Source organism: Aotus nancymaae, unplaced genomic scaffold (assembly GCF_030222135.1).
Source record: "Aotus nancymaae isolate 86718 unplaced genomic scaffold, 86718_ANA_hifiasm-v0.15.2.pri h1tg000260l, whole genome shotgun sequence".
Taxonomy (NCBI): domain Eukaryota; kingdom Metazoa; phylum Chordata; class Mammalia; order Primates; family Aotidae; genus Aotus; species Aotus nancymaae.
In genome coordinates, this window is record NW_026988675.1 from 392,641 (window position 1) to 418,287 (window position 25,647).

General features: G+C 44.3%; 2 protein-coding genes across 2 annotated transcripts in view; one reads left to right on the forward strand and one right to left on the reverse strand.

Annotated features, from left to right (window-relative positions):
- Positions 1 to 25,647, forward strand: part of LOC105709190 (polycystin-1-like protein 1) — a 103,370-nt gene that overhangs the window by 38,483 nt on the left and 39,240 nt on the right. The window contains 10 exon segments of the mRNA XM_064372007.1: positions 625 to 736; positions 10,633 to 10,828; positions 11,969 to 12,025; positions 17,673 to 17,732; positions 17,735 to 17,887; positions 19,183 to 19,397; positions 20,393 to 20,405; positions 21,118 to 21,228; positions 21,344 to 21,501; positions 22,907 to 23,007. Of these exon segments, the coding sequence (XP_064228077.1) occupies positions 625 to 736; positions 10,633 to 10,828; positions 11,969 to 12,025; positions 17,673 to 17,732; positions 17,735 to 17,887; positions 19,183 to 19,397; positions 20,393 to 20,405; positions 21,118 to 21,228; positions 21,344 to 21,501; positions 22,907 to 23,007 (1,176 nt within the window).
- LOC110567963 (RNA-binding protein MEX3D-like) lies at positions 2,251 to 6,699 on the reverse strand. The gene is given in 6 exon segments (XM_021669325.2): positions 2,251 to 2,300; positions 2,438 to 2,858; positions 2,861 to 3,046; positions 3,048 to 4,325; positions 4,327 to 4,510; positions 6,680 to 6,699. Coding segments are annotated over 6 exon segments (2,139 nt in total).

A 25,647-nucleotide genomic window follows, 5' to 3' on the forward strand; every position in this document is an offset into this window, starting at 1 on the left:
CACCTAATGTGGGGAGAAGATGGAGCCCAGAATTTGCTTGTAGACAAGATTCCTGGCGATTGGGCTACAAGTGTCCATAGACCACATCCTGAGAAGCACTAATCTCCAAAATTAAACCCCGGTCCTTGGCATTGGGTTTCAGGTTGAGAACGTTGTTATGAAGATACATAGGGCACACCTGGGCATCAATATTTCTGTGTGGTTCCCATGATGGTACCTGTGGCCCTCACCATCTGGCCATCACCTGCACCCTGAGCCTGATCTGCAGGTCTCTTCACCACAGCCCTGCACCCCTGTTACATGAAGGAATTCCTGGGTCCCCCAAGCAGGTCTTAGGTCTTTTAATGAAAGAGTCCCCTCTGTCAGAATTCTTCTTCACCGTTTTTCTAGGCCTGTTAAGTTTCTATTTATCATTTAGGAACTGGTCAAAATATAACCCCAAGCCTTGACAGTCCATTGCAGAGTTTGTATTTTACTCCCTGGGCTCCCTGTGGCCTGGAGCCTGGCCCCTTTTTCATCACTTGTCACAGTTTTAGTCATCCAGGAGATGCTGTCTGCATGTGAAGAAGCATCTCTGTAACCTACACATCCAAGATGACCCTCTTCTGACATGTTCCTTCACAGTCACGGTTTCCACTGAAATCACAGATGGCGAAGGCTCCAAGGTCCAGCCGTGCACTGTGGTGGTGACTGTGCTGCCCCGCTACCATGGAAATGACTGTCTGGGCGAGGACCTGTGAGTAACACAATGCCACGCAGACATCCTAGACATTGTTTGTATTTCTTCCAGAGTTGGCTCTCCCTCGAGTTGTTAACAGTTGTCAAAAACATGTCAGAAACTCATCTTCTCAAGATGGAGCAAAGAAAAAAGTTCTGGTGCTATCACTGCTGTCCTGCTAACTCGTATTTGCAGGTCCTTCAGAGCCTATAAAGCCACTTTCTTCTTTTTTTTGAGACAGAGTCTCACTCTGTCGCCCAGGCTGGAGTGCAGTGGTGCAATCTTGGCTCACTGCAACCTCTGCCTCCCAGGTTCAAGCGATTCTCTTGCCTCAGTACCCTGAGTAGCTGGGATTACAGGTGCATGCCACCACACCTGGCCAATTTTTGTATTTTTAATAGAGATGGGGTTTCGTCATGTTGGTCAGGCTGGTCTCAAATTCCTGACCTCGTGATGCACCCGCTTCAGCCTTCCAAAGTGCTGGGATTACAGATGTGAGCCACTGCACTCGACCTTACTTTCTTCTTTTTAAAAAACAACAACTGACACAAGAACACAAAATCAAACACCACATGTTCTCACTCATAGGCGGGTGTCGAACAATGAGAACACATGGACACAGGGAGGGGAGCACTACACACTGGGGCCTGTTGGGGGGAAATAGGGGAGGGACAGCGGTGGGTGGGGAGTTGGGGAGAGATAGCATGGGGAGAAATGCCACATATAGGCGAAGGGGAGGAAGGCAACAAATCACACTACCACATATGCACCTATGCAACAATCTTGCATGTTCTTCACATGTACCCCAAAACCTAAAATGCAATAAAAATAAATAAAAAAGAAAAACCAACTTTTTTTTTCACATGTAGAAAAGAGGCTTTATTAAGGCTTTGAAGTCAAAAAATAAAACTCTTGATACAATTTTTTTAACCCTTAAATCAGCTCAGCAAATATATAATCAGTAATTTAGCTGTGTAAGATTAAAGGTCCATTACTTTATTTAAAATAAAATATATTTTAGTTCTTAAAATTTATTCCATAAAGTACATATTTCCCTATAAATTCCTACATATACACAAGAGATAAAAAGTAAAAAAAAAAAAATTTTTAATTTAAGAAATGACAACAGAAACGGCAGTAGAAATGGGATTAATAATTAACAAAGTTAGAAACTTTTGATTGGAACGCCTCTCGCCCCCCGCCCCGCCCCGCGCCCCTCCGGCCGCGCACGGTTCATGTACAAAAGCATAAATGGTTAGCCCCAAAAAGGGAGTAAAAACGTCACCCTCCTCCTCTGGAAACTTCCGTGCAGGCTGAGACCAGCCGGCGAGAAAACAGTCAAATCAGAAAACGGTTTCGGACAAAAGGAAAACACTGAGTGCTGTAAAAATCGTGTTTTTTGTTTTTTGTTTTTTTTTTAAAGATCACCCTGGAGGGTAGGGGTGTCTTTAAAAAAAAAAAAAAAAAGGGAAAACAAAAGTGCAAGCGGACCTTTTCTCTCTGGTTTATTGTAACCTGACCACTCAATACTGTTACGGAAGGGCTGGGGCGCCGCCGGGCTGCGGGGTCTCGGTCTCCACGCCTGGGACGGTAGTTAAAGCTCATCTGTGAACACCTGCCGCCCTCCGCCCAGGCCCCGCCCCCCTCCCGCCGGCCCCGCCCCTCTCAGGCCAGCCCCGCAGGTGGCCGCGTGCAGGTGCGCGCTCTAGGAAAAGATATGAATGGCCTGCGTGGCCGGCGTGCGGCAGGCGGGACACTCGGGCTCGCTCTTGCCGCAGATGCGGACGGCGCAGTCCATGCAGAAGCGGTTGTAGCCGCAGGGCACCAGCGCGGCCATCACGTCGCCCTCCGCGCATACCACGCACTCCCGTGCCAGGGCTGGGGCCGGCGCGGAGGACGCCGAAGGGGGCTTGCGGCTGTTCTCGGAGGCGGCACCGGAGTCCAGCGGGGGGCAGGAGGAGGCGGCGGGGCTGCCGGGCAGCGAGGTGGCCGTGGAGAAGGCGGCGCCACCAGGGAAGGACAGGGGCCCCTGCGGGGGCCGCCAGGACAGCGCGCCCACCGGGTCCGGGGCGCCCCGGCGGGACAGCGGGAGCTCCAGGCGGAGGCCGCCGGGCTCGGGCAGCGTGGGCGAGTGGCGGGGGGGTGGGTCGCCGCCCCACTGCTGCGCCGGGCGCTGGCGGCAGTCGGTCCCGGGGCCCCGTTGACGGTGGAGCAGCCGCTGAAGCCGGGCAGGGGGGCTGCGCGCTCGAAGGGCGCCCAGATGGTAGCCGCGGCGGGCACGGTCAGGTCCAGCGCCAGGAGGTCGAAGCCGAAGTCGCAGTCCTCGGGGGGCGGCAGTCCCCACCGCGGCGCCCGCATCCTCCGCGCCGAAGGTGAAGCCCGGGTTGCCGGAGCTGCTGTAGGGGCTGGCGGGGCCCGGGTCCGGGACAGGGGTACCCCCGCGACTGCCCGCGTAGAAGGCCTCGGGGGCGCTGGGGGCGCCCAGGGCCGTGTCCCCGCGGAGGCCGGCCGTGGCCGTGGGCGGCCGTCGTCCGGGGTTGGGGGTCTTGGCCCAGAGGCTGGCGGCCGCCCCGAGCAGGTCCAGGCAGACATCGGTGCCGTTGGCGTGGAAGTCGCTGTCAGGGACCGCGTCGGTGAAGGCGCCGGTGCGCAGCGTGATGTGAGCCTCGATCTCCTCGCGCGCGCTGTCCACGTTTTCGGGCATCCCGGTGACCGCGAACACCGGCTCATTGTCGCAGTCGGGCGTCACGATGTAGGTGTGCGTCCGCTGCTGGATGCGCTTGATGGTGGCGCCCTTGGGCCCCATCACCAGCCCCACCACTCGGTAGGGCACGCGCACCTGGATGGTGGTCTGTCCCAGGAGGTTGGGCGGGCCCTGGGCAGTGCCGGGCAGACCCCCGGCCTTGCTGCGCGTGGCGCGGATGATGGAGAAGTGCTCCGCCGCCGACAGGATCTCACGCTTGGCCATCTCCACGTCCTCCTTTCGGCCCGTCACGATGAAGACCGGCTCCTCGCCCCGCACCGGGGTCTTGATGTAGGTGTTTGTCTTGGCCCGCAGGGCCTTGATCTTGCAACCCTGGCGACCCACGATCTCGGCGAAGTGCTCGGAGCAGGGCACCGGGACGCACTCGGTCATGTTGACGCTCTTCTTGCGGCTGCCGATCACGCTCATCTGCTCGGCCAGGGCCGCGGGGTGGGGCGCGAAGCCGGCGAACACGTCGCGGGGCGACGGCCGGGGCGGTGTGTGTGGGGGGCTCGTGCTGGGGTTCAGCAGCGGCAGCGACCCGGGGGCCACCGACGCGGCCACAGTGGGGGCCAGGGTCGCGGGCGCGCCGGCCTCGGGCCCGTCGGGGAGCGCGGGCTCCGGAGCCGTCCCGCCGTCCGCGCCCCCCGCAGCCCCCGCGCCGTCCCCGGCCGCCCCCTCCTCGTCCGTGTTGCCCGCGCCCCCCAGCCCGAGCGCCGACAGCTGGTCCAGGGACAGGCGCAGCGCGGCGGCCGCGTCGTCGGGCTCGGGCGGCGGCCGGGGCGCGGGCGCGGCCTCCCGGGCGCCCTCGGGCGGGGGCGCGAGTACGGGGTCGGGGCCGGGGTCCTCCCTCACCGCCCCCGCCGCCGCCGCCCGCGCCGCCGCCGCCCGCGCCGCCCTCCGCCTCTGAAAGCTGGGCCGCCGGCCGCCTGCATCCAGCGGCGGGGGGTGGGCGCGGGGAGCCGGGCGGGGTGGGCGGGGGCGACTCTGACTGCGGCTCGGCGGCTGCGGCGGCTCCGGCGGCTCCCGCGGCCCCGCCCCCAAAACAACTTTTTAAGATATCATTTACATTCCATCTAGTCCATCCATTTAAAGTATGCAGTTCCTAGGTTTTAATAATTTATTGAATTATGCAACCTTCTCCACTAGCTAGTTTTAGACGATTTTCATCTTCCCATGAAAACCTTGACTTATTAGCAGTGACTCCCTTTACCTGCCACCCAGCTTCCTCCTACCCGCCCCAGACAACCACAGATCTATTTCATATCTACAGGTTTGCTGATTCTGAAAATTTCATGTAAATGAGATGATACAGCACATGATCTTAAATGTCTTTTTTCACTTAGCATATGGATGTTTTTGAGTTTCATCTATGTAGTAAAGTATATCAGTACTTCATTCTTTTTTATTGCTGAATAATATTTTATTGTATGAACATACTGTATTTTGTTTATTCATTAGTTGATGAACATGTGGGTTGTTTTCACTTTTTTGGCTATAATGAATCATACTGCTATAAACATTTATGTGCAAGTTTTTATGTGAGTGTGTGATTTCGTTTTCCTTGGGTAGGTAACTAGGAGTGGAATCACTGTGTCATATGGTAACTACCAAACTGTTTTCCATAGCAGCTGTACCATTTTATATTCCCACTAGTTATGTATGAGGGTTCCAGTTTCTTAATATCCTAACCAACGCTGGTTATTGTCTTTTTGTTCACAGCTGTTCTAGTTAGTATGAAGTGGTGTCTCATTAAGGTTTGGATTTGTGTCTCTCTAGTGATTGATGAGGTTGAGCATCTTTTCATGTGCTTTGTATATTTTCCTTAGAGAAATGTCTACTTACTACTTTACCCATTTTTATGTAGGTTATCTGTATTTTTATTATTGATAACCTAATTAAAAGGTTTATTTCTTAATTCTCAATTCTATTCCATTAGTCTAAATGTCTCTCCTCATACCAGTACTATGCTGTCTTGATTATTACAGTTTTGTAGTAAATTTAGAAACTGAAAAGCCTGAACCCACTAGCTTTGTTCTTCTTTTTACAAGGTTGGCTATTTCAGGCCTCTCATATTTCCATATGAGTTTTAGAATCAGCCTGTCAATTTCTGTAAAAACAAGCAGCACAAGCATGGCACGATGGCTCTGGTGCTGGCCAGCCTTTCCAGCCTTGCTCTGGCTTGGGCAGGCTAGGGCTGCAGACACCTGCTGAAGGGGATAGAAAAACAAAACAAAACCCAGCCGAGATTTTCATAGGGATTTGGCAAGTCTGTACACCGGTTTGGGGAGTATCCTGTATCCTGTAACTCTGCTGATTGTGTTTGTTAGTGTTAATAGTTTTTTACCGAATTTCTTGAGATTTTCTCTATGTAAGATCATGTCAGCTGTCACTAGAAATAGCTTTGCTTCTTTCTTTCTAATCTGGATGCCTTCTATTTCTTTTTCTTGCCTAATTCTCCTGACTAGAACCACCAGTTTAATGCCGAACAGAAATGGCAAGCATGGAAATCCTGATCTTCTTCTCAGTTTTAAGGAGGAAGCATTCAGTCTTTCACCACTTAGTATAACTATTAGTTATAGTTATACACCACTTAGTATAACTATTAGAGGTCTTTCACAGACAACCGCTATCAGATTGAGTATGTTCTCATCCATTCCCAGTTTGTTGTGTGTGTGTTTTATTACAAAAAAAAAAAGTATTGGATTTTGTTAAACGCATTTCCTATGTCTACGGAGATGATTATATGTTTTTTGTCCTTTAGTCTGTTAATTGGTTATGGTTAGGATGTGTGTGTCCTCTCTAAAATTCATATTGAAACTTTAATGCAATAGTAGTAAGAGGTGATACCTATAGGAGGTGATTAGGCCATAAGGGTTCTGTTCTCATAAATGAAATTAGTTACCTTATAAAATGGCTGGAGGGAACTATATAGGCCCCCTTTTATCGTTCTGTCCCTTCTGTCATGTGAGGCCACAGCCTTCCTCCCCTCTGGAGGAGGCAGCAGCAGGTGCCACCTTGGAAGCAGAGAGCAATCTCAGTAGACACTGAACCTACTGGTGTCTTGATCTTAGACTTACCATCCTCCAAAACTGTGAAAATAAATGTCTGTTCTTTATATATTACCCAGTCTCAGGTATTTTATTATAATAGCACAAACAAACTAAGACACAAGTTATATAAAACCGATTGATTTTCAAATGTTGAATCACTCTTACAGTCCGGGAATAAATTCCATTTGGTCATGATGTATAAACCTTCTTCTGTGTGCTGGATTTGCTGTCTAGTACTTTATTGAGGATTTTTGTGTCTGTTTCATAAAAGGTATTGGCCTGTAGTTTTCTTTCTTTTCTTGTGTTGTCTTTGGTTTTGGTATCAAAATAATACTGGCCCTAATCAATTTGGAAGTGTTCCTTTGTTTTTGTTTTTCTTTGTTTGTTTGTTTGCTTTGAGACAAGGTCTCTGTTGCCTAGATTGGAGTACAGTGGCATGATCATAGCTCACTGCAGCCTCGACCTCCCAGGCTCATGGATCCTTCCACCTCAAACTCCCAAGTAGTTGGGGCTACAGGCATATGTCACCGTGTCCAGCTAATTTTTTATTTTTTTAGAGACAACGTCTCATCATGTTGCCCAGGCTGTTCTCAAACTCCTGGGCTCAAGCAATCCTCCCACCTTGGCCTCCCAAAGTGCTGGGATAACAGGTGTGTGCTACCGCACCTAGCTTCCCCTGCAGTCCTGTATTTGGAAGATTTTGTGAAGGATGGGAGTAATTCTTCTATAAACATTTACCAGTGAAGTTATCTGGGCCTGGCATTTTCCTTGTGGAAATTTTAAAATGACTAATTCAGTATCTTTACTATTCAGATTTCCTATTTCTTATTGAGTCAGTTTCAGTAGTTTTTTTTTTTTCTAGGAATTTTCCATTTCATCTACATTCCCTATTTTTTTGGCATACAATTTTTTATGGTGTTCTCTTATCATCCTTTTTATTTCTATATGGACAGTAGAGATATCAGTTTCATTCCTGACTTTAGTAATTTAAGTCTTCTCTTTTTCTCTCTCTTATTTTTGTCTGTCAGTCTAGCTAAAGATTTGTCCTTTTGTTGATGTTTTCAAAGAACCAGCTTTTGCCTTCACTTTTTGTTGTTGTTGTTTTTTATTCTCTATTTCATTCATTTCTGCACTAATTTTTATTCTCCCCCCCCCCCCCCGCCCCTTCTGCTGTCTCTGGTTTAGTTTGCTCTTGTTTGTGTGTTTCTTAAGGTGGAAAATTAGGTTATTGATTTGGCCTCTTCTTTATAGCCATTTATAGCTTTAAATTTCCCTCAAGCACTGACTTTGCCGCATCCAATATGTTTTGGAATGTTGGTGTTTTCATTCATTAATTTCAAAGCATTTTGCAATTCTTCCTGCAATATCTTCTTTGAACCATTGATTATAATATGTGGGAGTACGTTGTTTACTTTTTCATATGTTTGTAAATTTTCCAAATTTCTTTTTGTGGTTTATTTCTAACTACTTAATTCCATTATGGTCAGAGGATATACTCTGTATAATTGTAGTAGTTTAAAATGTATTGAGTTTTGTTTGTGGCCTACTATATGATGTATTCTAGAAAGTGTCCCATGTGCACTTGAAAAGAATATGTATCTGATTCTGTTGGCTAAAATGTTCAGTGATTGTCTGTTGGGTCTAATTGATTTATGTTATTGTTCAAGTCTTACGTATCCTTGTTGATTTTCTGCCTAGTGGTTCTATGCATTATTGACAGTACTATTGTTTTGTGTTTTCTGCCCGTCCCTTCAGTTCTATCCATTATTTCTCATGTATGTGGAACTTGTTGTTATGTCCCTGTGTGTTTGTAATTTTTTAATCTTCCTAATGAATTTACCTCTATTATCATTAGAAAATGTCCCTCTTTATTGTTACTGTTTTTGTCTAATTTCTTTTTTGTCTGATAGAAATATAACCACTCTACATGCCTTAGTGTTACTGTTTGCATGTTTCTTCCATCCTTTTACTTACAACCTAGTTGTATCCTTGAACCTAAAGTAGTCTCCAGTAGACGGCATATAGTTGAATTGCAGTTTTGTATACAGTCTTACAATCTCTGCCTTTTGATTGGATCATGTAATCTATTCACATTTAATATTATTATTGATGTGGTTGGATGGATTTATGTATGACATTTTGCTTATTTTTTACATGCCTCATTATTACTTTGTTCCTCCATTTCTTCTCTACTGCCTCCTTTTATGCTGAGTATTTTCTAGTGTATCATTTTCATTCCCTTAATGATTTTTAAGTGTGTATTTTTGATATTGTCGTAGTTGTTGCATGCAGGCTGGCAATATACACCTTAACTTACTAGAAACTAATTCAAATTTATATTAATTTCGGCAAGATGTAGAAACTTTACTCCTCCATAGATTCATTTCGTCTTCCCTTTTTGTGTTATGATTATTATATACGTTACATCTATTAGTGTTACAAACCCAAAAGTCCAATGTTATAATTATTGTTTGATGTAATGTTCTGTCTTTTGAAGAAACTGGAGAATAGACCACAAAGATCTTTTTAGAAGTTGCTTTTAATGTATGTTCATCTTATTTAGTATTTTGGTTTGTCTTCATATCTTCCTGTGGCTTTAAGTCACCATCTAGTGTAATTTCTTTATTCTTATATAGTTTTATTCCCACCTCCCTTATTTGTGTTCTTATTGTTATATCACATTTCCATGTGTTAGAGGCCCAAAGTACAGCTCTATAGAAATGACTTTATGCAATGGCTTTTTAAACAAGTTAAGAAGAGAGAGAAAAGGAAAAATGTAATTCATGAACTTCATTGTTGAACATTTCTCTGAGTTGCTATTGCTTTTCCTCCTACTTTTTTCTTCCTGTTGTTTATAATCTCTATTGCTCCATCTCCAACTTTGCAGAGTCTTTCTTTTCTCAAATTTGCTTTTGAACACCTCTTTTGTTATAAGTATTATACATGTAAATTCAGAATTTCCATTTGATTCTTCCTATAACTTCTAAATTTATAGTTTCTATCTATTGATAGTCTGTATTTGACTAATCATTGTTCTAACTTCTTTTGATTTTAAAAAATATGGTTTCCTTTCATTCTTTATGTCATGTTTATCATAGCTCTTTCAAACTCCTTGCTAAATTCAACATTTGAGTCTCCTTACGGGCAGTTTCTATTGCCTGCTTATTTTTCTTATGTTTGGGTCACACTTAATGTTTCTTTGGATGTCTCATAATTTTTCATTGAAAACTGGACATTTTAGACAATATATTGCAGCCATTCTGGATATTGAGCTTCCCCCTTTTCCTGGGCTTGTTGTCATTGTTTTTGTTTGCTTGGTCATTTGTTTATATGTTTATTAGTTTGGGAAAACAAATTCTGTAAAGTGTATTTCCCCTCACTGTGCAGCCAGTGATGTTTCTGCTCAGATGTATTTGTTCTTTTCATCTTGAGCTTGGCTTCCTAGGGTCTTAGTCTCCATAAATCACTTACTGGTCAAGGGTGAGCTTAAGCATATGTGTATACAGCCTGTGATGATGCATTTTCTAATCGGTTAGAACATAACTTCTAATTAATTTACTTCTTGCAATGACCCACTGTGGTGTGTCCAGATGAAAATTTATATTTTATACATTTGGAAACTGGGACTCATTTGTTCTCTTAAACAATACTCTTGAGCTCATACACGAAAGAAACTGCAGAGCGAGGGCTGGAACTGGCCCTTGACCACATGCATAGGGCTCTTTTCACGATATTATGTTGTCTTTTCAAGTGCAAGTAAGTATGCTGTTTGTAAATAAGTAAACAAATACCCAATCATTGAAACCCAGAGTCATAAACTCTGGCGAGCTGTAGCTTGGTGGTATCTCTGTCTGGCTCTGGAATATATTTCTTCATTTGCCATGGTGCTTCTATGTTAGTATCTGGTTTCTTGTGCCTTTTTTAGTTCTGATAAAAGGAGCTTTTGTAAAATTTTGAGTTTCTGCTACACAGACCAATTCTCCTTTATATCATTCTCTTTCTGGCCTGACCTGTCCAAGAAGTGTTTTTGCAACAAATCCCATCCCATTCTTGGTAGGCAGGGTGAAAAGTGTTGCTGTGTGTTGGAACAGTAATGATAACTCTTATGTTTCCTTCAGGTATAATTCCAGCCTGAAAAACCCGTCTACCCTCCAGCTGATGGGGAGTTATACAGAAATCAGGAGCTCCATCACTGTGATCACCAGAACTCTGAGTCGTTTGTCTAAGGAGGACAAAACTGCCTCCTGCAACCAATGGTCACAAACACAGTATGCATTAATTTCTTCAGTATGCAAATTAGCTTTTGTAGATCAGGTATGGCCCAGAGGAGGATGAGTTTAGTGTCTGTAAACCTTTATCAAGTGGCAGGGCTCATGACTGGCTGGCTGACTCACAAGTGGTCATGCTTATGAAACACGGGCAAGAAATGAGACCAAGAGGGCCAGCCAGCTGAGCTCCCATACGTGGCTGTGGTCTCTCTAGCCGGCTGATATGTATCACAAATGACCGCTGCTGGATTATAAAAAAGAGAATCGCCAAGTCAGTCATTGTTACAGATAATTCTGCTAATGTTTAAGTAAAAATTATATAAAACAATCTGATTTTATCTTGTTAATGATGATATCCTGGAGAGTTAAGTTCATGACTGTGTGAAACTTCTGAAGAAATTACCATGTATTCAAATGTTATTGTCTTTGCTCACAGCATTTCTGCACCTGCTCTCTTATAATTGTCAATATTCACATCTACAAAGAATGTATCTTATTTCATTACAATTGTAAGATACTTCACTGGATGTAATTTTTTTCTCCTTCTGTCATTCTTCCTGACCCCTTTTAAAAATTTTTGCGCTGGGCACGGTGGCTCATGCCTGTAATCCCAGCACTTTGGGAGGCCGAGCAGGTGGATCACGAGGTCAAGAGATCGAGACCATCCTGGTCAACACGGTGAAACCCCATCTCTACTAAAAATACAAAAAATTAGCTGGGCATGGTGGCGCGTGCCTGTAATCCCAGCTACTCAGGAGGCTGAGGCAGGAGAATTGATTGAACCCAGGAGGCAGAGGTTGCGGTGAGCCGAGATTGTGCCATTGCACTCCAGCCTGGGTAACAAGAGCGAAACTCCATCTCAAAAAAAAAAAAAAAAAAAAAAAATTTTTTTTTTGCTTTGCTCTGTGCCCTTTTTCCATCAGCCCTCGTGTCAGTTCCCTGGTGGGGTGTGCTGGGGACATGCAGGGGGCACACTGAGGAGAGATGCTGGAAGCAAACTGGAGAATGAAAACTGGAGACCACAGTCATGGTCCCTCTACAGAAGGTCTGGCCTCCAGTTGGTCTCTTGGCCAAAACACAGGGGATGTGCTGTTTCTACATAGGCAAGCTGTAACTTTAACATAAACAAGCTGATTTTCCTCTCCTTGCATTTTCTTTTTGTTTTGTTGTTGTTTCTCCTGGTCAGGAAGAAATGACTGGTTCTGTTCTTATGTTGAGGGACCTTGTGAGCTTCTCTAGTAAGGTAAGTGCAATTTTTCCCAAGAATGTTTTCCTGCTATTTTGTATAGTTTTGAAGGACATGATCAGTTCTTGAAAAATATACTGTCCAGAATCATATTTTGACACTTAGGTTAGAAGTGTGATTTTCCCTTAAGAATTCATCTGAATAGCAAAGCCCATCTCGGAAATTTTGAACATAGGAATTTGGAATCCCAAAGTAGAAATGGATGAGAACACACACTATCCATGCTGTGAAGAATTTTGGTGAGGGGGCTTGTTCTTTATTGGTAACACATGGCATTGGGTTTTCCCTTCATCACACCTTCTTTTCTTCTTGAGTCTCTGGCACGCTTTCCTCTCCGATGGCTGATGCTCGCCCCTGCATTGCTACTTGAGAGATGAGAAGAGCACGCGTCAGTCTCTCATCTACCTCCAGTCTGTGAATCGAACTACAGCCATGCTCTGTCACCATAGAAGGAATCTCCAGCCCCCGCATGGGCTCCTCCCTTGATTTGTGTGGGGCTCCCCTCCAGGCCCCTTCATTGCCCCTCATCTCAGTCTGAGTGACGGGTGCCCCAGCATTGGGCAGTGCCCAGTTTGTGTGGCTCCTGCCCACCTTGCCTTCTCCAGAGTTCATCTCCTTTCATTTTCCACTCTTTGCTGCTGCTTCCATTTCTCTCTCTCTGCTGAATGATCCCACACATGCTTAGAATCTCACTTATTTCTTTAAAAAGATCCCTCCAGTGAAATCAAACCCACTTCCAGTTGCCACCTAACTTTTATGTTCCTCTCCAGGGCAAAGCATTTAAAAAGTGAGTTCTGAGCCTGCTGTGGGCTATCCTTGCTGCCTCTTGTGTATGTGTTTTTTCTAAGAGACGAGGTCTCACTGTGTTGCCCAGGCTGCCTCAAACTCCTGGACTCAAGGCGTCCTCCCTGCCTTGGCCTTTCGAGTAGGCGGGTCCACAGGTGCGCATCACCACACCCAACTTCTCATGCATTTTAGACCATCAAACTCTGGTTTCCATCTCCATCTCCATCTCCGCACTGACACTGCTCCTGCCAAAGTCACAGCAGATCTCCATCTGGCCAAATCCACTGGACACCCTCTGCTCCCCATTCTCTCCCTCCCAGGCACCTTCTGTGGGACTCACCCTGCTTTCGGGGACACACTCTTCTCTTGGCTTCATGACACAGTCTCTTGGTTGGCCTTGTTGACTGACCCCTGTTGGCTCCTCCCATCTACAGTTACGTGGTCAGTGCTTCAGGGCTTTCTCTTGGGCCTCCTAGATTCTCTGTCCACACCTCCTCCCTGTGTGATCTCATCCACTCCTTCCACTTTACATTCATCTGGTAGGGACTCTACATCCTACACCTCCAACCCAAACCTGACTCAAGTGCTCCAGACGCACGCGTATAACTACGTGCTCTCATTTCCACATGGGCTGAAACTGCGCAGACCCGGCATGAAAGAGTGGGCTCCTCCCCCGACCACTTCCAACCAAACCACATTGTTCCTCATACTTTCCCCAGCCCGGGACAGGGCAGCACCCATGCAGAATCCCATGTTAAAGCCCAGGTGTCACCAGAGTCCTTTTATCCCCTCATCCATTCACTTACAATTAAGTCTTGTCTGTTCTTCCTCAAACACACAGCTAGAATCTTCCTACCCTCCTACCTCTACTGCCCCCACCTGAAACCAAGCAAATGTCAGTTCTCATCCAGGCTGGCAGTTTCTCTGACTGTCCTGTCCTCCCTGCCTCCTCTCAGGCCACCTTAGAATACATGCTACACACAGCAGCCGAGGGTCACCATAAAAGCCTGAGTCAGTGAGTGCCGCTCTCCTGTTCAACACTCGCCATGGCTGCTCATTGCCTGTGGAGTAGAAACCAAACATCTTACGTGGCTGCAGCGTCTGGCTCCTTTGTTCCTTCTGTCCTCTTCTCCTGGCTTTTCTCCCCCTTCCTAGCCATCCTCCAGGGGTACTGGCTTGCTCCTTTTCCTACTATGCCCTCCCCTTGGCGTCTCAAATAGCTGACCTTTCATGGACTCTCAGCACAGATGCTACTTTCTTTTTTTTTTTTTTTGAGACGGAGTTTCACTCTTGTTACCCAGGCTGGAGTGCAATGATGTGATCTCGGCTCACCGCAACCTCCGCCTCCTGGGTTCACACAATTCTCCTCCCTCAGCCTCCTGAGTAGCTGGGATTACAGGCACGTGCCACCATGCCCAGCTAATTTTTGTATTTTTAGTAGAGACGGGGTTTCATCGTGTTGACCAGGATGGTCTCGATCTCTTGACCTCGTGATCCACCCGCCTCGGCCTCCCAAAGTGCTGGGATTACAGGCGTGAGCCACCGTGCCCAGCCTTTTGTTTTAAAGACGGGGTTTCACCATGTTGGTCAGGCTGGTCTTGGACTCCTGACCTCAGGTGATCCGCCCGCCTTGGCCTCCAAAGTGCTTGGATTACAGGCGTGAGCCACTATGCCCGGCCTAAATGGAAATTTTTTTTTTTTTTTTTTTTTTGAGACAGAGTTTCGCTCTTGTTACCCAGGCTGGAGTGCAATGGCACGATCTCGGCTCACCGCAACCTCCGCCTCCTGGGTTCAGGCAATTCTCCTGCCTCAGCCTCCTGAGTAACGGAGATTACAGGCACGCACCACCATACCCAGCTAATTTTTTGTATTTTTAGTAGAGACGGGGTTTCACCATGTTGACCAGGATGGTCTCGATCTCTTGACCTCGTGATCCGCCCGCCTCAGCCTCCCAAAGTGCTGGGATTATAGGCGTGAGCCACCACGCCCGGCCTGATGCTACTTTCTTAGAGACATTGTCCTAGATGCACCCTCTGAAGTCATCCTCTCTTCCTGTTACGCTCTGTCTCCTTCAATATTTTCACAACAGCAACTATCTCATTTGTTTCTTTGTTGCTGCTCTTTCCTCGCTAGAATGTAAACTCCCTAATACCAGGGACCTTCCTTTCACCACAAAAATGCCATAGGTGTGACACACAGCAGGAGCTCAGAAGAGACGGGGAATGGATACAGGAACAGTGGCTGGGTGGCCCTGTCCTCCTCCCATTCCTTCTGCCTGAGTGTCCCCTCCTCATCTCAGGCCACTCTACTCCAACAGCCTACAGCCCAGGTGGGAGGGCATCATCATTCTCCTCTCTTCTGATGAGCTGTTTTCATAAACAACACACCTGGTCATGCCATCTGTTTGATCAGAACACTTGATGGCTCTCTAGTAGTTTGAGGACAAAATCCAATAGTTCTTTGTATCATATGAGGACTTCACCCTTTTCCACCTGACTCTCTGTACCTCATTGCACACACAACCCAACACAGGCAGCTTCCCTGTGTGGGCATTCGGGATGCCCCTTCTGTCCTTCAAATGGTATGTTTTCCCATAACTGGAGCAGGTTCTTGTCCTGGAAAAAATATTACTTTCTCCTCAAGGGTAGATTCAAATGCCACCTTCTTTGTGAAATCTTCACTGAGGTCTGAAGGCAGAGTTCGTTTTGTTGGAGACAAATTTGTTTATGACTTTGTTTTACCACTTCAACACCTTTGATTTATAATTTCTTTTTGTACATCTGTCTTCCAGCTTTAGGCTACTTAGCCTCCTAAGACACAAAGTGTATTAGTTAAAACAAAGTCAGTTGCTATGACAGATAATCCTGAAATCCCAGAAGCTGAATACAACAGATGTTTTTTTTTTGTTCGCACACATTCCATAGCAGATGTTCAGTGGGTGGTCTCCCTCATGGTGACTCAGGGACTCTGGCTCTGTCCATCTTAACACCTCCACTCTGTGGCTTCCTAAGTCAGGGGAATAGCACATGCAGAAGGTGTGCTGCCGGTCAGTCATGTGACCCTCAGGTGCACACCTCGCTGCACTCACCTTCCTCTGGTGAGCATCACATGGCCTCACCTGGACTTGAGAGACCTGGGAAATGGAATTACTTCCCAGCAATGACCCTACATGAGGCTCCGGAGTGTGAATCTGGTAGAGATCAAATAATTGCTGCCACTGTCCCTCTCACGAGCATCTCTGCACCCCAGGGTCTGCCACAATTCTTAGTTCAGAGTGGGAGAGAAAACTGAACATGATTGTCCTCTTAAAGTGACCATCTCTAATATTTTTGGTCAAAAAAGTTGGTATTGTGAAAGTGGGCATAATATATTCTTTAAAGCACTTGTTTAAGTTTAAAGACTATTCTTTCATTCTAAGTCCTAATATCCATGGTAAGCTACCTCATGTAAAGGGCCTTTAATAGTAGTTTAAATGCATTTCCAAGCTAGTTTAACCTTACTGTTGGTGAAAGAACTAGATTTTAAAAGGTATATCTAAGCCATTAGATATCATTGTGATTAAATAAGCATGGCCAACAGAAAATAGAATCTCAATTCCATTTCATGAACACCTATTTATTTAGCAATTGCTAGGAGCTGCTAAGGTACAAAGAAGAAAAAGATTAGTCTGTGTCTTTTAAGCATTGAGGAATGAAGTTGCAAACAGATATGCTTCCACAAATATGCTTAGTTCTACGATTAGGAGAATGACAAAATTCTGCATAAACACCAGCAGTGATGCAGCTGACTTTGTCTCGTGGACATTTGAGGTTGGTTTTAGAAGATACGTAGTAAAGAATCATAGTTTTGTTAGATGTGACAATGGCATTGTGGGCAGGGTTCAGAAAGGATCCTTATCTATCAGCACTACACACTAAAGTGTTCATAGATAAAAGTAATATCTGAGATTTGCTTTCTGCTTTTAAATATTTGTTTAAAGTTGAGTAGAGAATAGAAGAAAAAATATGCCAGTGAATAATTGTTAATGTTGGATGACAGGCATATTATACTACTATACTATCCTCTCTACTTTTGTGTAAGGTTGAAAGGGGACTATATCAAGAATTCAGAAAAAGAGAGAGAAGTCTGGGCATGTCTGTAGTCCCAGTACTTGGGAAGCTGAGGTGGCAGGATCATGTAAGCCCAGCAGTTCAAGTCTGCAGTGAGCTGTGCTTCTGCTACTGCACCCCAACCTGGGTGATAGAGTGAGACTCCATCTCTAAACAAAAAGGGAGAGAGAGAGGGAGGGAAGGAGAGAGACAGAGAGAGAGGAGAGGGGAGGGGAGGAGAGGAGAGAGGAGAGGAGAGGAGAGGAGAGGAGAGGAGAAGAGAAGAGAAGAGAAGAAGAAAGAGAGAAATTTGGGGTTGGATTTTGCCAGTCTAAGCGAGGGTAAAGGTACTGCAGGCAGGGGAATCTGTAAGTCATCAAGAAAAAGCCTCAATTCTTTTGGAACAATAAAAGATTCAGAGTGCCTTGAGAATAGAATGCACTTAGGTAATGGGGAGGAGAAGGCTGTGGGAGGAAGTGGGAGCCAATTTGTGAAGGCATTTGCAAAGTGGTTGTTGGAGTTTAAACCAAGTAACATCTTAGAGCATAGAGACCATTTATTTTTCTTTGGTCAAGAGGATGAATATCAGAAAGCAACATGTTACTTAGGAAGTTAGCCAATGATCACCTATTAAGACCAAACCTGGACTTAAATCCAGTTCTCTCTGACCGCAGTTCAGTCATTTTAATTCCTTATAATAATAAAAGGTGCAAGTATATATGCATCATACACCATGAAGCATTTTATTTACATCTTTTCTCTTCCTGCAGCTAAGTTTTATGAGTGCAGTTCTCATCCTCAAGTACACCTGGGCGCTCCTTGCTCAAGGCGCCAGTTCTCAGGGCCATTTGTGGTTGAGAAAGGAGTGAGGCTTGAGCTCATCGGTCTCATATCCAGAGTCTGGGAAGTCTCTGAGCAAGAAAACTCAAAGGATGAAGGCTATCTACGTGAGGAAGGAATTATGGTCATCTCAGATTTATTGTTGGTAAATCACACTTTTTCTCCATCCATAAAAATACTGATTCCCTCTCCCAGGATGTTAACCTGTATTTGTAATTACTTCTCAAAACCAAAAACAGAATCCGTTTCTGAAGTACTGTGTGTATTTTTCTGGGTGGAGTTTGGTATTTGGAGACTTTCATTTTGAATTTTAAGTATTTCATGGTAACATTGTAATGTTTCCAGTGAAACCTTTCTTCTGTTTTATCCTTTTTTATGTTGGTAGATTTTCATTTGGGAAACTTAGGATGTTTGACTTAGAAACATTATTTCTCAGGATACTTTCTGCTTTTTGAGGAATGATGTAAAGTAATGCAAATAATTTATTGCATGCAGTAATTTTAAAAGTAGCCCTGCTGACGAGGCACAGTAGCTCATGCCTGTAATCCCAGCACTTTCGGAGTCCGAGGCAGGTGGATCACAAAGTCAAGAGATCAAGACCATCCTGGCTAACATGGTGAAATCCTGTCTCTACTAAAAATACAAAAATTAGCCAGGTGTGGTGGTGCGTGCTTGTAGTCTCGAGAGGCTGCTCGAGAGGCTGAGGCAGAAGAATCACTTGAACGGTGGCCGTTACAGTGAGCCAAGATTGTGCCCCTGCACTCCAGCCTGGTGTCAGAGCAAGACTCCATCTCAAAAAAAAAAAAAAAAGTAGCCCTGCTGACACATAACTGCTTTAAAAAGGCCAAAGTTTATTTCATTTATTTCTGCTCTGGTAACTTTGGGATTGTCTCTGAGATTTTTCACTTTTACTCTATGAAATGGCCAACGCTTTCAAGAAGCAGTAAGTGAATAGGCTCTGGCCTTCCTCTCCTGCCAACAGAGCCTCCTCTCCAGTCCTGCTGGTTTATTTGACTGATGGCTACTGTAACATTTGGGAAATAAATAGTCTATCTGAACCTACTAATAATCATCATCATTACCCATGAGTGTTTAAGAACATTTGTTGCCTACTTACCCAGCACTGAGCCCGAAGGCCTGCACTCTTGCTTCCTGCCATGTCTCCATGTTTTAAAAATCATTATGGTATAAAAGCTTCCTTTTGATGGTTTAAGAACTCCCAAGAAGCATGTCAATTGTTGAAAAATGAATAACATGTCACAGAAAGATGTGTCAAAATAAAATGCCATTTATACCCTTTTATCAAAATCTTTCATCAGGCAAATGAATCCAATCTAACTTGCGATGGGCTTTTTAACTTTTTTCCCCTCTCCCTTGGTCTGGATTCAAGATGGTTTTCTCATTTGTGTTGTAAACATCCCACTCCCTATACTCTGTCAGGGTTGTCTCTCTTTGAATCCCATTATCAGTGGGCAGATGGAGTTCCAGACCCTTCTTCATCGCAACCTTCAGAGCTTTGTCCAGAGCCTGGGATCTGTCCAGGTGCATTTGCCTGGTGACCTTGCTGGGCACAGTCCTGCTGGGGTGGAGACACAGAGCCCATGCTACATTAGCCAGCTTAGACTCTTCAAGAAGAACCCATATCCGGGGGCCAAGTTCCTGGGCAGGTACAAGCTGGCAGATGACCTGCCACTTCTAATGACCATTTCAAATTTACAGTAATTGGGCTTTAATGACAAAAAGACAGATTAGGTTGGCACATTTGCACCTGGATTTTTTTGCATGTTTTCACCCTCTCAGTGCCAAGAGGGGCCACTTAGAACATGTTGTTGACTCTACTCCTCTTAGAAGGTTAGGTTCTCTGGAAAAACCCTGACAAAATGAGATGTCACTTGTATCTGGGTCACTGGGCCCATTCAGTGTTTCCTTGAGGCTTTCTAATCCATTGCCAGAGAACAGAAGGCTCTGGCAGGTTGCAGCATGTGATGCAGTGATTACGCAAGCACTATGGCCAATCATGTCTTTAGAATGATGAAGACATGGTTCTATTCAAATGGGGAGTATACCTGAATTACACTTAAGAAGGGGCTGCTGAGAATGTGGCAGTGCATACCACCCTTCCTCCATGCTCTCCAGAGAGGCACAGCCAGGCTGAACCTGTGGGATGGCTCCTGGCTCCCTGGGAGGTCAGACGGAACAGGAGACCACAGTGAGAGGGGGATGTGAGGATGGGGAAGTCAGGGAGGATTGTCCCAGCCACTTGGCCATTTTGTAGATGTCCACTTCACGTCTACATTCAGAAGCTTTGTGAATGACCCCAGGGTCACCGTGAGTGAGTTTGGAAGGGCAGAGAGAAAGGATCCTCTGTATTTTGTAGCCCCAGACCCCAGTCTGGTTCAAGTACCTGGCTCGTTTGGTGACCTAACAAATGTCTGATGGATGTATAGACCATCCCAAATACGGATGATAATATTTGGGTCAAAATATTATCATCTTTTACAGCATTTGCTTTTTTAAATGGAAATGGCTAATTAGCATATGAAAATAATTCAAACTGACAGGCAACAAATTAAAATGATTTTTTTTAACTTACAAAAGTGCAAGTACTTAAAAACACTTACCGCTTGTGTTGCTGCATTGAGTAAACCAGGGCACCTGGCAGCGTGACATTTTGGAAAGCACTTTGTCAGCTAGGCACCCAGCAACAGTCTGGCCTCCACTGTTACCCTTGTAAGAATCTGCACTAGGGAAATGAAAAAAGATTTGTTCAGAGCAAGACATCTTGTCTTATTTATTTACTTAAAACAACATTATTTATGAAAACTCAAATAGAAATGTACCTAAGAGTTCAACATAGGAATAGAGTTTACATATAGCTAATTTATATTATGTCAATCAGGGAATTTTAGTAATTTTGGAAGACTGTGCAAAAATACAGATGACTGAATTGTCTGCCAACTAAGTACTCTATTACATAGTGAAAGTTTGGCACTCAGCATCCTCAACTATGATTTCACTGAGCAATGGGACTATAGGAAAGCTATTCTTCACTTTCTGTATACTTTTCTATCCCTTCCTGATTATCTACAATGACCAGATGCTTCTTTTGTATGAGCTTTTAAAATAACAAATACTTCACAATACTTTAGAAATTATTAATTTTAATAAGAATGATGCAAATGAAGCATTATATTCACCCCAATCCTTCCATCCTGACTAGCAAAACTGGTTTATTTTTGTATGCTATCCTCTAATGTCAGACATGTAATTTTATGTAAGTGTAACAGTAGCACCATGATGCGTGGGTTGGCTGCTTTTCTTGCTTATGTCCACTGCTTGCTGCCGTTTGCTCTGAGATGGTCTTTGTTTCCCAAGATTGGAGGAGTTGTGGGCCTCAGTCTCTACAACTGCTCCAGCAGAAGACCCATCAACAGGCAGTGGCTAAGGAAACTGGTGATGGTCGAGTTTGGGGAGGAAGATGGCCCGGTAAGGAGAGCCTTCCTGGCTATCTCTGCTTCATTTAGGCTGTGCTGGCTGATTTGTAAGGTGTTTATTTTACCAAAGGCAAATTTTGCTTAACTTGTTTTCTTTGTGATGACAGGATAATAGGAGAAATAAAACAATGTTTGTATTGCTTCGGGATAAAGTGAATCTCCATCAGTTCACTGAGCTTTCTGAAAACCCCCAGGAATCTCTACAGATAGAAATTGAGTTTTCCAAACCTGTTACAAGGGCGTTTCCCGTCATGTTGCTAGTAAGGTGTGTTGACGGTGACAGCTACAATGGGAATGAGATTGGAGTAAGCATATCGTCCTTACGAATGTTTTGTGAAAAAAAAAAATCAGTGAATTAAATTGTGTTTTTAAGGCAATAATGAAGCTCATTGTTTAAAGAAATTGTTACCTATTCTGTTCAGACAGTAAGCTTCCTGACTTTGTTTTTTGAAGTTGAATCCCTGATTACTGGAGTGAAAAGCATTATAATTATTAGTAATAATACATACAATCTCATTTAGAAATCTAATTCTCTCAGTATAGATCTGAGCTAGAATTTTTTTTTTATTATTTTTCCAAAAGGAGAAAATGTGTTTAAATTTATATATCTTAGGAAACTTGATAAAATAATTATTCTTCTCAGGGATGTTTGGCTCATGAGACTTGCATAGGCCCCAGTTAATAAATAAATTACCTGGGAAGGTTAAATAAATGACTTTTGAAAAGATTCTTTGGAATTCTACAGCAAAAGAGCTAATGGAAACCACCAGTCTGCAGAGTTCGTTGGAGATCTGGATGGGCAGGGCCTTGATTACTTTTTTTCTCCGAGTCCCCGTGTGTTTAGGCTATGTGGCAAAGATGCTCACTGTTTCATTGCTCCTGATTGGTTGGGTGAGCATCTCAACTAGATTAAAGGATTCTCATGAGCAAGGCTGTATCTTATGCAGGGGCTATCCACACAGCCCTTAGCATGCAGTTTAATCTGTGCTTGTTGGCCTGATTCTCATTCTGCCAAATGAGCTAAGCCATTTGATGTCAAAAAGTGGCAATCTGCTTAGAGTTTGGATTTTAACTTAATTGTTTAAGTCACATGTAGAAAAGATAAATCAGTTTTGAGGAATTTCTGAGTCTAACTACTAAGACTACTCCTGTGCTTTGTGCTTGCTATCTTTTATCTGCAAACAGGTTACGATACAGAGTTAATACAAACATGCAAACATACATGTGTGTGCTGCAGTGGCCCTCCCTAACCTTGTGTAGCCAGTGCTGTTTGTCTTATTCCTACAGACTGTGCAGGCCATTCTTGTTCTTGTTTTTACTGAAGTGTTTTTTTTTTAATGAGATGCCGGGTAAAAGTGTTATGTAGGAGTTTTTATTAAAAGACCAAGTGGTGTTGTGCAATTAAGCACATGGCCATTCTTGCTCTTGTTTTTACTGAAGTGTTTGTTTTTTAATGAGATGCAGGGTGAAAGTGTTATGTAGGAGTTTTTATTAAGAGACAAAGTGGTGTTATGGAATTAAGCATATTGACCCTTTTTTGTCCCAGGCTACCTCCTTGCAGTGACAACAATGTTTTACACAAATTGAATAAACACTTGATAGAAATTTGACTAAAATCTTTGAGGGAGAAGAAAAAAACAAGAAATCTCTATTTTATTTTTATATCCTAGATTCTCTGAGAAACCTACTCCCTCTGATTTTCTTGTAAAGCAGATCTACTTCTGGGATGAGTCAATTGTGCAGATTTATATACCTGCTGCTCCTCAGAAAGGTCAGTGGACAAGGTGCCTTATTTTCCAATTCTGTTTACGTGATTAAAACATCCCCTATAACCTGTGTATCTTTGTGGCATTTTTCCTTATTCATGACAAAAACATCAAAATCCTTTCTCTGCCTGCTTATAAACAAACTGCTCCACAATAGATATCACACGTGGTGATGCAGTGGCTGGTGCTGCTCACGGCCCCGCCCATCTCTCCCCAATGCATCTCCGTTGCCTCCTCCTGATCCTCAGGGCTCTGCCAGTGCTGGATCCTCAGGTCTCTGAGTATGCTCAGGCTGCGTCTTTGCCTGCAGCACCCTCCCGGCTTGCTTCCCTCAAACCAACCTCCCCTAAGCTTCCCTGACCTCGGAGCTGACCCAGGACTTCCGAGGCACCTCTGTATCTCATGTATTAATAGGGCACAGGACCCCCTCTGAAACAGTGTGAGGGCAGAGTGTGAAGTTTGGGGCTCAGCCCCACTCAGTGGTCTGCTCCTGGTGACTTAGGATTCTGAGCCTCAGCGACCCCCTCCCCAAAGAATCAAGAAACTGGAACTCAGTGTGCTGAAGTGCACCCACAGGCAACTCATCAGACACATGCTTTACGCTAGCTTCCGCAGGCCCTGGCCCTGGAGAGGAGCTGGCTTCTGACTGTCAGTGAATGGACCAGACCCATTGTCTCTACATTTTTACTGGAATATAATTATTTTCCTCTGAGAACCAGTCACTATTTGTTTCTTTAAAAATGAAACAAATTACATTTGTTTCTTTTAAAAATGAGAGATGATACTTGTGAGATCATCTTAATATCTTCTTCCCCTACAAACTGTCACCCCATGATTTGAAGGATCCATGGGTGATATAGGTACTTGGTGGGCTACAAAATGGTGATTTGCTAATTCCACCATGAATTAGCTGGCAATCTTCAGTGAAAAAGAGCTTCTGTCTCTCGCTGTCTTACTCTTGCTCTCTTGTCTCTACGATGCATAGCAGTTCTTACAAACTCGGTATGTTTAGTTCACCTCCATCATTTTACTTTTTGATTCACAAATTATTCCAGTGGGAGTTACCTCAAGATGCTTCCTGAGGGTTTTCTGACATGAAATCACAATCCTTAAGTGCTTCTTTACTTTCTGGGACACGAGGGTGTCCTGGCTTATCCTGTGTTTGGCCAGCCCTTCCTTGGAAGCAGCCATGTCCTCAATGAGGCTTGGTTCTTTGATGGGAATTGACATTAGAACACAAGAACTGTGCATCAGATTTGCTTATTGCTATTGGGGTGTCCTTGATTTAATAATTCTGTGTGTGTGTGTGTGTGTGTGTGTAAAATGAGTTTGTGTCAGTGCCTTAATTCAAATCCAACACCCAGGGTTCCTTCTTACTTTCTCCCATTGTGTGTTTAGATCCCCATTCTCCTACAGTGAGAATTCCGGTTGCCAAAACATGACAACTTGACAGCCAGGTTCCAATGAGCAAAACTCTCTTTGCTCTGTCCTACTGTGTACACAAAATTGTTTGAGAATTAAAGTACCTGTACCCCTAACAATCCCAAACCTACCAGATGAAGTTCAATATTTCTTTCCAGAATTTTTTGATTAGTTTCGACTTTACATTCTTACATGATATCACACTAAGAGCACATAGTCAAAAGTTGCTTGAATAAATTATTTTCTCTGTGGGTTTTGCTGTAAATGTTGTGTACACCTAGGTTCACTTTTTTGCGTCTACTTAATGCTAAGACTTACTTCTATCTTTTTTTTTTTTTTTTTTGAGATGGAATCTCGCTCTTGTTGCCCAGGCTGGAGTGCAATGATGTGATCTTGGCTCACTGCAACCTCCGCCTCCCGGGTTCAAGTGATTCTCCTGCCTCAGCCTCCTGAGTAGCTGAGATTACAGGCATACACCACCAAGTCCAGCTAACTTTTGTATTTTTAGTAGAGATGGGGTTTCACCATGTTGGTCAGGCTGGTCTTGAACTCCTTACCTCAGGTGATTCACCCTGTTTGGCCTCCCAAAGTGCTGGGATTACAGCTGTGAGCCACAGCGCCCAGCCCCATTTTTTAACATTATTTGTTTTGAATTTGTGAGACATTTTTATTGTTCAAATGTCTAAACCATATTTAAAGATGTATGTATTCAGAACTAAATCTTTCAATAGCATTATTCCTCTACCTGTTCTCACCTATTCCTTATGGGCAATTGTATTCATTTGTTTATTTATTTTATTTCATCAGTTTTTGGGGAACAGGTGGTTTTTGGTTACATGAATAAGTTCCTTAGTGGTGATTTGTGAGATTTTGTTGCACTCATCACCAAGCAGTATACCCTGCATCCTATGAGTAGTATTTTTATCTCTCACCCTCCCTCCCTTCCCCCTAAGTCCCCAAAGTCCATTATATCATTCGTTTGCCATTGCATCCTCATAGCTTATCTCCCACTTATAAGTGAGAACATTCAATATTTGGTTTTCCATTCCTGAGTTACTGCACTTAGAATAATGGTCTCCAACTCCATCCAGGTTGCTATAAATGCCATTGTTTTGTTCCTTTTTATGGCTGAGTAGTATTTCATGGTGTATACATACCACATTGTCTTTATCCACTTGTTGGTTGATGGGCATTCAGGTTGGTTCTGTTGGACTAGTTTACAT